General features: G+C 37.8%; 1 protein-coding gene across 3 annotated transcripts in view; it reads left to right on the forward strand.

The window, feature by feature from the left end:
- The window catches only part of ANKFN1 (ankyrin repeat and fibronectin type III domain containing 1), a 139,474-nt gene that overhangs the window by 60,472 nt on the left and 64,923 nt on the right, over positions 1-14,079 (forward strand). For all 3 annotated transcript variants that reach the window (XM_021267303.4, XM_072025674.1, XM_072025675.1), the window contains 3 exons: positions 8,336-8,470; positions 11,396-11,476; positions 13,628-13,829. In XM_021267303.4, the coding sequence (XP_021122978.4) occupies positions 13,644-13,829 (186 nt within the window). In that variant the 5' untranslated portion in view covers positions 8,336-8,470; positions 11,396-11,476; positions 13,628-13,643. The remainder of the gene's footprint in view (positions 1-8,335; positions 8,471-11,395; positions 11,477-13,627; positions 13,830-14,079) is intronic.

Raw genomic sequence — 14,079 nt, forward strand, 5'->3', positions numbered from 1 at the left:
TGCACAGGACAGGTATATTTGCCAATATTCCTCAAATTGTTTTAGTACAAGACAAACTAATCACAAAGAAAATTTCTCTTTTCAAATCTGTAGCTCTGTTGCTGGCTGAGCAGCAGCACGGGCTGTTGTGTGGAGTCTGTTGCACCAGTGCCTGTCTTGAAGTGTGAACAGAAGCCCAGTGTTGGCCCAGAACAATATCTTCAGAGAGACAAATTATATTCTCAGCTGTAATCATTCAAAAGATCTGCATTGTGTGAACTGCTGCAGAATTCTCTTATCTGGCATCTAATATTTCAGCAGAACTCAGGGATCTGCCCATAGGAGAGACTGACTACGTTGCCATGTAAGATATTACCTCTGTGCAGGTTTGTAAGTTTGTTATCCATGAAGTGCACATTCACAGAACATGTTCCTGGTTTTATAAAAATAAAATAATGCAGAGAAAATGTACTCAATGAGAGTTTTCACATTGTGTGCATTCACTTAATTTTTCCTTATAGCACCTCATAATTTTTCTGAACAGAGGTCATTAATCATTCCAAATTGTATAGAAGTTTGTGTGATAGCTGTAAGACCACCAAACTCTGACCCTGGAGGAAATGAATTCCTAAAGGTGAAAAGCAAGTGTTTTCATAATTAAGCCAGCTAAGCTGCCTGCTTTTGCAAATATTTATTAACTCAATTCAGCTGAAGTCAGATTAGCACTTCTGGCTGCAGAGAATGTTGTTTCATTGGACCACAAGTCCTTGTTTTGAAATCAATGTTCAATCCTTTAACACAACAGCAAATTATTCTCCCCATCTGTCTTCTGTGACAACTCCAGCTAACTTAATATCTGGATGGTGATGTACAAGCACTTTCTAAGTACTTCATTTATATTTATTTAAAAAAAAAAAAAAAAAAAAAAAAGTAGTAATTTATAGCAGCTTGTTAGTTTTTCTATACTTTCTGAAGTCAGTTTCTAATGTTCTTTTCTACTTGCTCTGTGTACCTGAAATGGAAGTGAACATGTAACTAACAAAATGTTATTGGTGCAGTAAGCTTGTAGGGTAAGTGAGCTTGGTATCATGAACGCTTTCCCACCCAATGTCTCTGCACTCTAGGATTAATATGTTTCAGTACAAGTTGAAGAACAAAGGTACTTTGAAACGTAGCTCAGCAGGGGACTGAACCAGCTCAGAGTGGGACAGAGCAGGCCGTGCCACCCAGAGTACTGTTGTGTTGTAAGCACCTTCTGCCCCAAGATTAGCCAGCACTGTTCTTTCTCATTTAAGGATGACTGGAAATAAAACCAAGAGTCTTATGCTCTGAATCAGATTCTGTTTGACCTTCTAGAAAACAGAGTAATGACTTGCTGCAACCTGTCATGAAAGGTGAAAAGTAGGAATTTATTTCAGAATCATTTTTAATGTTTGGTGTTGAAGGCTGCATTAGTCAGGACATGGGGAAGACTGAGGAATGAAAGAGAAGTTGCGAAGCAAATCCTTCCAAGTAGTATGTGGTTGTTAGAGAGCAATGACCACTTTCTCTTCTGTTCTGGTTTGAGATGGTAGAGATTTGATTCAAGTGGCAGCAAAGTGAGGACTAGTAATAATGTTTATTGCTTACTGAGAGGTTGACATAAATAATTGAAAGGAAACAGATTCATCAGCTTTAGGTCTTAAGGAAAGTGATGAGAGGATATTTTCATGAACTGGTATTCTAACTGCTACATATTTTAAAAGCCACCACTGCAATAAAAAAGTAATGATTTTTGGCATAATGTTACAGATCTCCTGAATTCTATACAGGAAAGATTTGGATGCATTTCCTGCATTTTTATTTTACTTTTATTGAGCTGTTGGATTTGAGGAAAGAACAGTCATGTATTTTGAGCTTTGCACAGATTTTGCTCTGCCTCGTACCCCGTGTAAAGTAAACATAATCATATGTCCTTGTCTCTGTAAATTCTAAGAAGTGTTTAACAAATACTCTTTTATGTGCATGTAAATTACCTCTGTAGTAAAACTCAAATCTTCATGATTTGAAAGCTAGCATAAATGTTCAGCAAAAATGAATGTTTTAAATGTGCTTTTCAACTCAATGTGAAATAGAATTGTACTGGGAAGCCTGGAATTACTTCACAGCAATCATTTCTATTCTGTTTAGGTTTTTGTATTGCTCCTGTGAGACACTGGTTTGGAACTCCTTGGAGTTATTTTCATTCTAACTGAAATGTAAATGAACAGTCACATCAGACCAAATGATTGCAGTATGAATTCCAGCCTGTGCAAAACTCTCATAGCCAGCAAGTGTAATGTTTCTCTATTACAGATGGCCCATGGGGCTATTCATAAAAGCTGGTCTAGTGAGACAGATCTCCTTGTGGTTCTTTCTCCAGTAATGCAGAGAAATAGGCTTTTGGGTTGAATTGTTATCTGGAATAGTCTGTCTCTATCAGGATCCAGAAAGATTATTCTCCCCAGGTAAATGTTAGGCTTTGAAAATAACCCCCCTGCTCCTTCTACTTGTCCTCAGTGTCAAAGCTTTTCTGAAATGGTACTTTATCGTTGTTTTGAAATGCCTGATTTTATCACTATAAAATATTTGTTAGAGATCATTGCCCCTAAACAGATCTGTGCTTTTATCAGGACACACAAGCTGCTCTTCATCCATTTAGTGCAATAAACAATGTTTGGGGTTCACAGAATAGTAAGAAATAGTTCTTCTGTTATCATAGTTGTTTCTTTGCTCAGCATGAAAAACAATGGAACTTCTTTAGGGTCACTGTGTGTCAAATGCATAGTGTTTAGTTTTATAATAAGTGCTCCAATGCAAATAGCTTTGAAGAAGGTTTATCTTCAGAATAATCTTTACATTAGTAATTAGATTGTTAATTATTGTAATCATACAAAAGATACAAAGAAACCTGTCTATATATATTTTAGGTATGTCTTGGTATTTCTAGTGACTATGTCAAAGCCTAAAATTATTCTGTTCTTTGGAGTATGAAACTTTATAGTTAAAACAAACAAACAAACAAAAACTTTTCTGGAATCATGTGTCTGCCTCTGTGCAGCTTTGTTCTATGCTCAATTTTGGTAAATCCTACTTTTTCTTTATTCATTCCTAATCTAGAAATTGCCAGCTATGAAAAGCTTGTTAATTTCTGTTTGTAAAATGTTCTGCTATAACTTGGATTAAATGCAGTGCAGCTGGGAGTAGTCATGGCCAAACAATACATGGCATAAATTATCTCTATATGGAGTGTCTGACTAGATAGCATAATCAACATGAGACTGACGAAACATCACAGTTGCGCTGTTGTTGCTGACAACTTCATTATTTCCACAATATTCAGCTGGGTAATTTATTTCTGAGGAGCAGCAGTATCTGCAGCTAGGTCTAATGGCCCGCATGTACTTTTATAAGCTTTCTGAAGATGGATGTGTTTGTGCAAGTTCAGGTTTTCCTAATACAGAGAGCAATTGCAGGAGCCATTAGCAAAGGGCGCTTTGGCCTGTGCTGGTTCTCCCAGCGGGCAGCATCTCCTCCAAGCCCTGCTAGTGGGCAGCTCTGCTGTGTGTGGATCATGCAGGGCAACAACAGCTGCTCTTAGATTCCTACTTTCAAACAGTAATATCTTTAAGGATCTGATGAACTTTTTATGCTAATGTATCTTTGTTTACCTTAACTTACACTCCAAATGATCCCAATTGACTAAGTAGTGTTTTGTAGCTTCAGGCCTGATTCTGCTCCTCTGCAGGCCTGGATTAAAATGTCTCAGGAATTTTCCATTTGAAGAGACTAGAGGAAGAAAAAAAAAACACCACCAACAAAAAGCCACGCCATCTTTAAAGAATTCTAACCAAGCAGTTCTTGTTTCTTGCTAGTTCATCTGAAACGGTACTCTGAAATATAAGCAGCCAGGGTCCACGGCTCCAAGGCACTGCTGTCATGTAGGCTGCCCCAAAACCAGAGGCCTCCTGGCCTCCACAATCCTTCCTGTAGAACTGGGAATCTGCACACCTCATACTGGTGGCTCTGCCAGCTTCAGCCCTGCAGCAGAGCCCAGCCGTGCTGCAATCCAAGGTGGGTTGAGAGGACTCGAGACTAAGAACCACGGCTAAGGCAGGCAGCCTGGAGGAGCTGGGGCTGCCAAGCTCAGTTTCTTTTAGTCGCTTACATCACGGGTGTCTCAAATATTTCAAAACACTTGGGAAAAATTATTTCATTGGGAAATTTTCTAGAGTTAGTCCAAACACAATTATTTTTCTTCACTCACAATTTCAGAATTTCTTGAGTTTGATCACATCTATGACTGATGAACTGGGAAATATTCGTCTTTTTTATGAAAATACTGAATACTTCTGTGTCTCTGTGGATAATAGGTTATTTGCTATGGATTTGGATCAAGAACACTGGCTAAAGGAACTAGTGAAACAGTAAGACTCAGATCAATGTCCTTGAGGAAACGCAAGAAACCAAGGAATAGGACAGAGAATTAACAAATTGGCCAAAGAGTATGTGTGAAAGATGATAGGTAAACACAGAGCCAGAGGGGCAGATATTGCCAAAACCAGAGCTGGAATTTACTACGGTAGTTTATGTATATATGAAACTATGCAAGAAAGAAGAAGCGAGGGAGCAGAGCAAGATACAGCAAGATTTACTGGTCTGTTGGTGGGGTAGGGCTTTCCCCTTCCCACAGTATGCTTTTGGCTGTGTGGGGGTCAGGGAGGGGGGGAACAAAAAGAAACCACAATATTTGGTTTCAGGGAACGCTTTAGCCACCTTCTTAGTCACAGTTTTCTGAAATGAGAGAGCAGAGTTGGCCTGCCCATGCTGCTTTGGGAGGGAGGCCAGAGAACCTTCTTCCCAGGCTGGTGATCTGCCGGCCTGATCCCAGCTGCAGCAGTGCATGGAAACCAGGTTAGATGTCTGAGGAGCGCTAGCTCTTCTCGGGGGACTATTAACAGCCTAAAATACAGCTTTGTCTCTAAAAATGATGAGTTTTGCCATCGACTGACTGGGAAGTTAAGTCAAGCTCCATGTGAAGCTTTAAAATTCCAAATGTTTGAGTGTTTCTCGGGTCCAAACTTCAAAAGCCATTTCTGGACTCCACTGGTCTACTGAGTGTTTTTCACTCCATGTTCTTCACATAGAGTGGAAACGCAAGGATATATAAAAAAGGGATGTTAGATTCTGTATAGGGAGAATGTGCTCGCTGCTGACCTACCATCTGCAATTAAGTGTCGGACAATGTTTGCTAGGGACAGTGTAGTAATAATAATACCTGTGCGTGGCTGCTGCTCCATGGACACCAGGCTTTTGAAGAACTGGGTGAATACTGCCACCTATTGATTGACGAAATGAAAATGAGTGTCTCCCAGCCACCCTGTGAGTGTACAGAACAGTCTGCGAGTTTATCACCCTCCACCTGAAAATAGCCTCCCTCATTCCAGAAATGCTGCTTGTCTCCAGAAGAAACTACCAGTTTGCAAAATGGAATTAATGGCCAGTAAAATGTGCTGCTTAGCTGCCAAAAGTATCTGTTGTATATAAAGCTGAGATTAAAGGGTAAATATATTGGTAAATGTGCTGGTTAATCAGCCAGTTTGCATGGTTTCTTCAAAGGAAATGTACTGCTAAACTCGCATCTTCATAATAATAATATGCAGCTTTTGGAATAGTGAAAATAATAGCTTCTGGAATCAGCTCATGGTGTGTGCTACAGGTAGGTAAACTGTAGAGTGATCAGGTATGGAGTGAAAACTTGTTACAAAAGGTTGTTTAAATAAGTAGTTTTAGTACAGCAAACCACATTTTCTGCTCAACTAATTAAGCATGAAATATAGGCAAGTGAAATAATAAATGGCTGACATCTGAATCATCTCCTGGAGTCATCAAAGGCTATGAATGTGCAGGTTTCTGTACAAGATCAGGCTAACAGGTCTGCTTACATGTGATTTATCATAAACACAGGGGGGTGTTTTCTCAAAATCTTTGAGTCTTTTCCATTTCCAGAACTGCACATAGGTGTGGCTTGGACTTGGATACATTCAGCCATCACTTTTAGTAACTAATTTCTTGTTTTATCGTTTGGTAAACTTACTATTAACTCTCTTACCTTACTGAGTGTTGTTTTTTCTCTTCTGGCTTTTGAACACTTTAACAATGAACTTAAATCTATATGACAGGAAGATTAATGATAATGCTTACTTGATATAAACAAAATATCTTTTAAAGTTCTTGCTTCGGCAAGAAAACGTCTTGTATTCCAGTATTCCACTAAGCTGTACTTGGTAGCAATAGAGAAGTGCTAAGCAAAAAGCAAGCACAAAAGTTTTACTTTCCTCCATGCTGAAAGGAGAAAGCAAAGGAGAGAAGGGGGAGTATTGACACACAATGAGAAATTGCTAGAGAGTGTTTAAGAATCGACTAGTTCTAGTAAACAAATTTTAGCTTTTTCTAGTGAAAATAGCTGGGCAGTTCCTCATGAGAGAGTTCCATGAGCGGGTTGATGCAGTCCAAAAACTGCTATTGGAGATTTTGACTCCGAAGAAGCATCCCTGTTCAGAACAGCACTGAAAATGCAATTTCTGTGCTTTTGCTTATTTAATTTTGCTTATGCTTAGACACTTCAGATTTTCAGCTTTTTTTTTTTTTTTCCTCCATGTAGTATCCCACTGTTAAAGTGGTATTCAGGGGGTTTCGAAAGATTTCCCTTCTTTCTCTTGTTGATAGGGAGCAGTAAGCTCAGTCAGCTGTCCTGCGGACTGCTGACTAATGATCCTCAGAAACAGCAGGACAAAAGAGGGAATCCTGTACACTTTGAGCTTGTGATTGTCACTACACAGAAAAAGTAATGTTGCATGTAGCATATTGTCATAGCACCTTGTGTCAGCTGCAGCAAAGCAAGTGTATACTTGGACTGTGAATATTCTTGTCATATGCCTTTGAAGTGGATATATGCATGGTTTCAAACACACACACATATATATAAACACAAAAAGAAAATATCTTCCTCAAAAAGGACTCATATCCAGATTGATTTTGAAAGGTATAGAGTAACAAGTATACTATAGAATAGTATAGACTAAAAAGTATGGAAGTTCAAGTCCAATGAGAAATCGATGTCTGGTCAAGGACCAGATTTTAGCTTCAGCTATTTTTGCAAAAGGATGCTGTTTGGAATGGAAACAATTTTTAAAAACTTTTAAAAACTCTTTAAAAACAATTAAACAAACAAACAAAAACAACCACAGAACAGCATCAATGAAAAACAAACAAACAAAAACAAAACAAAAAAACACTCTTCTGTAGCTGGCTATGACAGACCCAGGAATGAAAATGTCAGTTTTTTTCTGCTGCCAGGTATTAGACAGGAGTGTTCCAATTACATGAACCTAGTGGACTGTCCAGGGAGGTTAATAGTTTCTAGATGGTTGTTTACTTTTGCCCATCACTTACATTATTTTTGGAATTCTGAGGCTGTGTGAAATTCCGTATTCTGACTTTCTAACATCTTTGTGGGTTTCTGTGGGATCCAGTGTTAGTATTTTTTGCCCAATTGTAAAAAATGGGTATTTTGAAATATCACCATTCTACTGTTTTGAAAGGCATTAACACAAATATGTTAAAGCTACAGGATCTCTTTTAGCTGAAATGTAGGCATCAGTAAAAAAAAAAAAAAAAAAAAAAAAAAAAAAAAATCTTATTCATTTAGTAATCTTTTTTTAAGCATAACTTGCTCAGGCTGGGAGCTTTCAAATGATCTTGCAGATGTCCCATAGCTGTGGATATGGTTGCTGCTTTTGTTGCTATGATTGCAGACAGCTGTAGTGGTAGCTTGCTTGAAGAAAAAAGAAACAATACATCACATGCAACATGCATTACTGGACACACTGTAGAACTGTGATTCTTTTTTTCCTTTTATTGATTTAACATAAAACTAACTGCTTTAAGATGGCTGTGTTAATGCCTTTTTGATCATACTTTATGGCAAATTAATTACAATTGCAGTTTTGTTTACTCTGGCAGTAATTATTTGTTCTACTTGCATGCTGTGCTGCTGATCAATTTTAAGGGTTGCAACAAGCTAAAAGCATACAGAAGTCATGGCATCTTTGACTACGGAGGCAAGAGCTTTAGATATTAGTCATTCCTATAGCTGCAGAGGTAAAACAGTATAGAGTTAAGGCACCAAATGTTCCAGATATTTTACCTGTGATACAACACTATTTGCTTTAAATACTATTTTGCTCTGAGAGCTTGTCAGTCATCTTGTACTTCAGTAATTGCTACTAACACCAATTGCTAGCAATAATCGTTTCATTTCTGATCATTCATGCAGTATAAGGAAGAGGTTTACTCATTCTGCCCAGAGGCTGAACCAGCAGAGACAGCAAAGCCAATGTGATTCATTAAAGGAAGACACTGGACAATTACCACCAACTTGTTCATATTTTGCCTTGGATAGCCTAAGCTGGTAAGTCAAATTTATTTTTCACACATATATTGTTAACTATTAGTTCAAGAATAAAATTGTTTAATAAACATATTTAAGAATACGTATAGTGTTGAGTGTTTTCTTGTCTGTTGCTTTCCTAAGATCTAAAGGTAATTCTTTTACAGCTATGCTGTGCCCTTCTAGTTTACCTGTCTATACAGTGCAGCATGTTTGTGCCACATGAAACAGACGGTGATCTACAATTTAGACTTTTTTTCTCAACAATCTGATTTTAAAAGGACATGAATATTATGTCAGTACTTACCAATCAAAATAATGCTTTTACAAGGAGAACATATTAATATTTATTTTTGAATTTGACTTTTAAAACACTCTGCTGTTAGGGAATTAAGAGGTTACTTCAGTGCTTATAAGTGGAAGTAGAAATCTGCTCACAATGATCAAGCTACCGTATGTGCAGCATGAAATGTGTGTAGGAAGACTTCTGTCACTGGTTTGGTGCATACTTTAACAGAGTGGTAGTTATGCAGATGAGACTGTGCTTTGGTGGTTATTTCCAGGATAGTACAGTAACTTTCCCCAGGAATGCAGGTTATTTATTCCTGGAAGCACTGCCATAAGTCCCCCTCCCCTCCCTCCTCTTTTTTTTTTTTTTTTTTTAATTTTTGGCAATGCAAGCTAGTGCTAATTTAATTAACAACCAGTTATATGAGGAGCTGCTCCTGTTAGTCTGTATAGTTCTGGCCTTTACTGAGAAACCTTGTAACATGCTTGTTGTAGTTCAGGACTTGCTATGAGAATGCTAGTGAGAACACATAGGGCTGCTCTGAACCATACTGAGATCTCCTTTCTCGGTTTCATTTTGACTGGTGCTAGGTATGTGCAGAGGTTTCCATCAATGAAAATCTCAAACGGGTTCATTCTGGACATCACCTGTTTCTAAACTGTTTGTCTGATGTACTGTAACAATATTAGTTGTCACAGTGATATATGCTCAGGTCAAGCATGTTTCGCTGGCAGAATTTGTTATTTCAGTGGATGCATGTTTTTGGATTTCACTTGATTGGTGATGTAAAGACTGTGTCCTCACATCGGAGTGGGGAGGAGGGCAGGGGGGCATGAGTTACATAAAGGAGAATAAAGCTGCTTTTGCAAAATGGCATGCATCTATAACAATGAAATGCCAACATCCAGTTACATAATTCTGTTGCTTTTTATTATTATTTTGAAGTTGATATGTCTTTGTTTTCCTTATTTATTATTATGTATTTTATTCCTGATTCTACCCGATCTCATTTCAGTTGCTCCCCCAGGAGTCATTTTTACAGCTTAATAAGACCATACTTAAAGAAAGTTTTCCAGAATATGCAGCTTACATTCACCTTTCCTTTTTTTTTGTTCCATACCTTGTGTGTGACTAGAAAGCATATGTATGTTAAGTATGATAATCTTCAGCAGTGTTTTGCATCTTGCTGTTTCAGTGGTCAAGAACGCAGTGCATTTGCCTTACGTTATGCCAGCTGTTGCTTTTTTTTTTGTGTTTATTCCATGCATTGCTTCAGGGTTCTGATGGTTAGCATACAAAAATGCATATTTGTATTTTTCAAGTCATTTCTGGTGCATCGATTCTGTAGTATTGTTGAATAGCTGCAGCTCTTACAGTGTTTATCTAGCTTCTCTATAGATCCACCTGCTCTTGACTGAAGAAACATTTTTAAAAAGACTTAAAAAGATTCAATCCCCTTCTTACCTTTATGCTAATCTTAAGGAATTGCTTTGGCTCTGTACTCAGAAATGTTCACTACATAATATGGAAATGTTATTGTTACAGTCCTTGGAAGTCATTGTTCAGATGCTTAGTAACACTCTGTTGTTTTATTCTGAATATATACATCCCGTGTCTTTGACCAGGTCATGGTGGGAAGGACTTTGCTAACCCCCAGAGATATTAATGCCTGGAGTCAAAGTAAGGTTTGGTACAGTCAACGCGACCAGTAGTCCACACCATGGAAAAAAGTCCTGAGCAGACTTGGTATTAAACTGCTGCTAGGCTTTCCAGGGTTGGAGACAAAGGCCAGAAGCCTAATGATACCTAAATTTATTTTGGTCCTGAGACTACAGTAACCTCCTAGAGAACTGTAGCATGTTTAGAAGTTTCTTTTTACAGTATGCATGTTGAAATGGAACTGACCTGCAAACTGAATTTTGAATGTGTACTGGGAGACGTGATTATCAAACCCTCAGATTTCTTGGAAAACTGTTCAAAGACTGAGAGGTGCTTTACTCTCTTAAGATAAATCCTCCTCATAAAAGAAAATGTTTCTGTCAAGGTGTTCCATGTAAATAAGTCTCTTCAGTGACTCTTCTCCACAGAAAAATTAGGGACTTGAAGTTGATAAGCATGTAGTTTGGTCAAGCAAAATGTAATAACCTAGGGTGGACTGATAAAGGCATAAGCTGTGTTAGCTTTAATAACATGTATTGTTGTTTGGTTTTAGTAATACCACAATAAGTATGAGAAGCCCTACTAAGTGGGTGAGCCTAATTTATTTAATGTAAACTTACTAAATGCCTACACAGCTTCTCAGTAAATTTCCATATTGGCCTGTGGGCTTAATGAAGCTTGTAACTTCTCCATAATGTAATATTATGCCATTCAGAGGTACCAAACTTGTTGCTTTTGGTGTAAAAAATAAAATCCCAAAGCAAACAAAGTAGTGTATGCTGAGGTATATTTGAATTAAGTATTGGATGGATCTACTTGGCTTTTTAGTCCATGTCCTGATGACATTTAGGTTTGCAAATTGTTCTCTCTCATACGCTCTTATAAGTGTGATAATTTGGTGTTCAGTATCTCCCCTCTTGGAATCAAATGGCTTTGGGAAATTGAAACTTTCTTTACAAACATACCTATAATATTAACTGGCCTGTTTTTGTCTACAGTTTGGGACTGATTCTTGAGCATAGTTTATTGATGAAAAGAAGTCTTTGGTTGATGCTAGCTTCACCCAGGTGAAAACTAAGGTAAGAGGAGGATAAATTTATGTGGGATGATCTGTAGTTCTATATGCTAATAAAAAACTATGAGAGGGTTACTCTGAAAAATGCATTACTTTTTGGTAAATTGCTGAGTTTCTTAAAATGGTAATAGCATGGAATAGTCAAAGATGAAGATCCTTTGGTAATCTGCTATTTTTAAAGTTTTTAAAATAAATATCTGAAAATAAATTGTATTATTGAAGCTATTTTAAACAGACACATGTGAATGAAATCTTTTGACCATTTTAAAACACATTTTATTTATATGTTTATACTTCCAACTTATTCCATTGATACATCTCTAAAACAAAAGGCTGCCTTCAAAGTTTGTCCAATACTGAAACTCAGCACTTACCAGCAACTTCCATGTGGTAAGGTCTGATGTACTTAGATTCCAGAACATGGTTCCAAATGATACTACTGCTTCTTGGAACATTTGTAAGTTGGTGATCTTAATTCTAGTGTTTTCTCTACGTGACTTTAACAAGCACATTCTCATTACAGAGACATTGATCAAACATATTTCCCTGTGTTCCTTGGTTCCCACTAAGCCTTTCTGTCTAGTCTATGCAGGCTTATTGCTGGGGGCAGTGAATAAAAAGCTTCATATGAGGAGATGTCCTTGTAGTCACTGCAGAAACACATGTAATAAAACGCAGGATGAATTGAGTTGCTTGTGTGTGAGCCTCACTTTACCTTTCCTCTATAAGCTCGGAGAAAGACAGTCCAAAATCATCCTAGTACTGCTGCTCCCTGAGTCCCAGAGAGCTTGTTTCTTACTATAACCATTTTTGCATATTAGTTTCATGAATGCAACTCACACAGCATTGCTGTCTTCTGATTGCACGCACTGTTATAATTTAGCAAAATTTTCTCATCACATATCATAAGTATGTTGGCTTGATCTCTCTCCAATGCCTCATGAGCTTGGAGAATATATGAGGTTACTTTTCCTCAGATATGTTTACTCAGGATATCTGTTTCACCAATATTTGCAAATGAGAAAGGAAGGTGTAGATGGCTTATGAGATCTGGGTGGTGTATTTAATCTTAGGAACCAATTCATGCCAAAGAGCAGGTCCAACAGCAGGGTGAGTATTTAGTAAAGAAAGCTTTTATGATTGTAAATAACAATTAGACTCTAGTCCTGCTGTCTGGTTTGCTCACATGCAGGCTGAGAGACTATAACAACAAAGTCACAGGATTTGTATCATAGTACGAAGAATCTAAAGCTTATTTACAGGAAAAGATAGTTTGAAAGAGTAGCCAGGTTTACTATTAAGAAAAAATGGTGCATTTTTGTCACCTTTCTCACTTAGAGACATCCCTGAGGATGCAATTCAGTTCCTTCAGTATGGAACTGTAAACAGCAGCACTCAGGATCCCAGATTATTTTAACTGTAAAATATAGCATGTAAGGTCTTGGTTTGCAGTGCCCTGAACACCGTTTGGCCCCAGTAGTTTAAAGTAAAAATCCATGTATTCCTCATAATGCCTACAACAGAACCTAAACAGTTTTTCTTTCATTTATTTGCTATAACTTAATGCATTAGGAGTCCTAGTTACAGAGCAGGTTCTCCCCTGCAAAATGCTCCTCAAAATTCTGACAACAAAAAGCGGTCTCTGTAGCAAGGAACTCTCAGCCACCTGTCTTGCCCTGCTTGTGCTTGTGTCAACCTTAAGTCACTTGACGAGTTCAAAAATTCAGTAACCTGATGTATTCCTTTTCGGTTAGTTTGGTTTCATTCTGTCAAAATGCAGATTATGTACCAGTTATCCTAACATTACAGTAACATTTATAAAGCCTGTTTTCTGCATTACCAGAACTCACTTTGTCAAGAGTCCATTTCCATCATTAAATGAAACTCCTTGTTACACAAATTAGGAAATACTTCTGCAGTGGTCTATTTTTCTATCCTTAATTCTGCCTTGCCATAGATATCCATGGGACTAAATCCTTAAAGAGTGAATTGCCACTGAAAAGGCCTAGAAATATGCTTCCAAGTGTATGTGAAAAAAACTGTATGTGAAAAGGATTTTTGCCACAGAAATCATGCAATGTGTTTCTGTGATACAGTTCTGATCAATGACTTTAGTGTAGCAAAACCTTGTTAAACAGCTGTTGTTTTCTTCTAGGAACTACTAGGTGAAAATGACACAGCAAATGCATAATTTAAGTCTCCTTCAGACTAAGAAGAACAGCATGCCATCTTCTCCAAATGCTGCAAAGCGGTTGTATCGGAACCTGTCAGAGAAGCTGAAGGGCAGTCATACATCCTTTGACGAAGCATATTTCCGAGCTCGATCAGACCGGCTCAGTCTCCGTAAGACCTCAATGGTAATTACTTGATATTTACCAAATTGCTAGTTTCCTTCCTATTAATCTGTACACTTTTCCTCATCTTACTTTGCTGGTTCTCTGACTAGTGCTGTGCATTCTTCTCAAATTTAAAATTATGATCCTGTGTCTGACCTTCCTGAAGGCTGAAGAAAAACTGCCTTATGTTGGTGTTGTTTCATATTAGGAGTAAAGACTTAGCATTAGGGTTGGTCACAGACTGTGGTGGTGGTTGCTAGATAAGGTAGTG

Source organism: Anas platyrhynchos, chromosome 19 (assembly GCF_047663525.1).
Source record: "Anas platyrhynchos isolate ZD024472 breed Pekin duck chromosome 19, IASCAAS_PekinDuck_T2T, whole genome shotgun sequence".
Taxonomy (NCBI): Eukaryota; Metazoa; Chordata; class Aves; order Anseriformes; family Anatidae; genus Anas; species Anas platyrhynchos.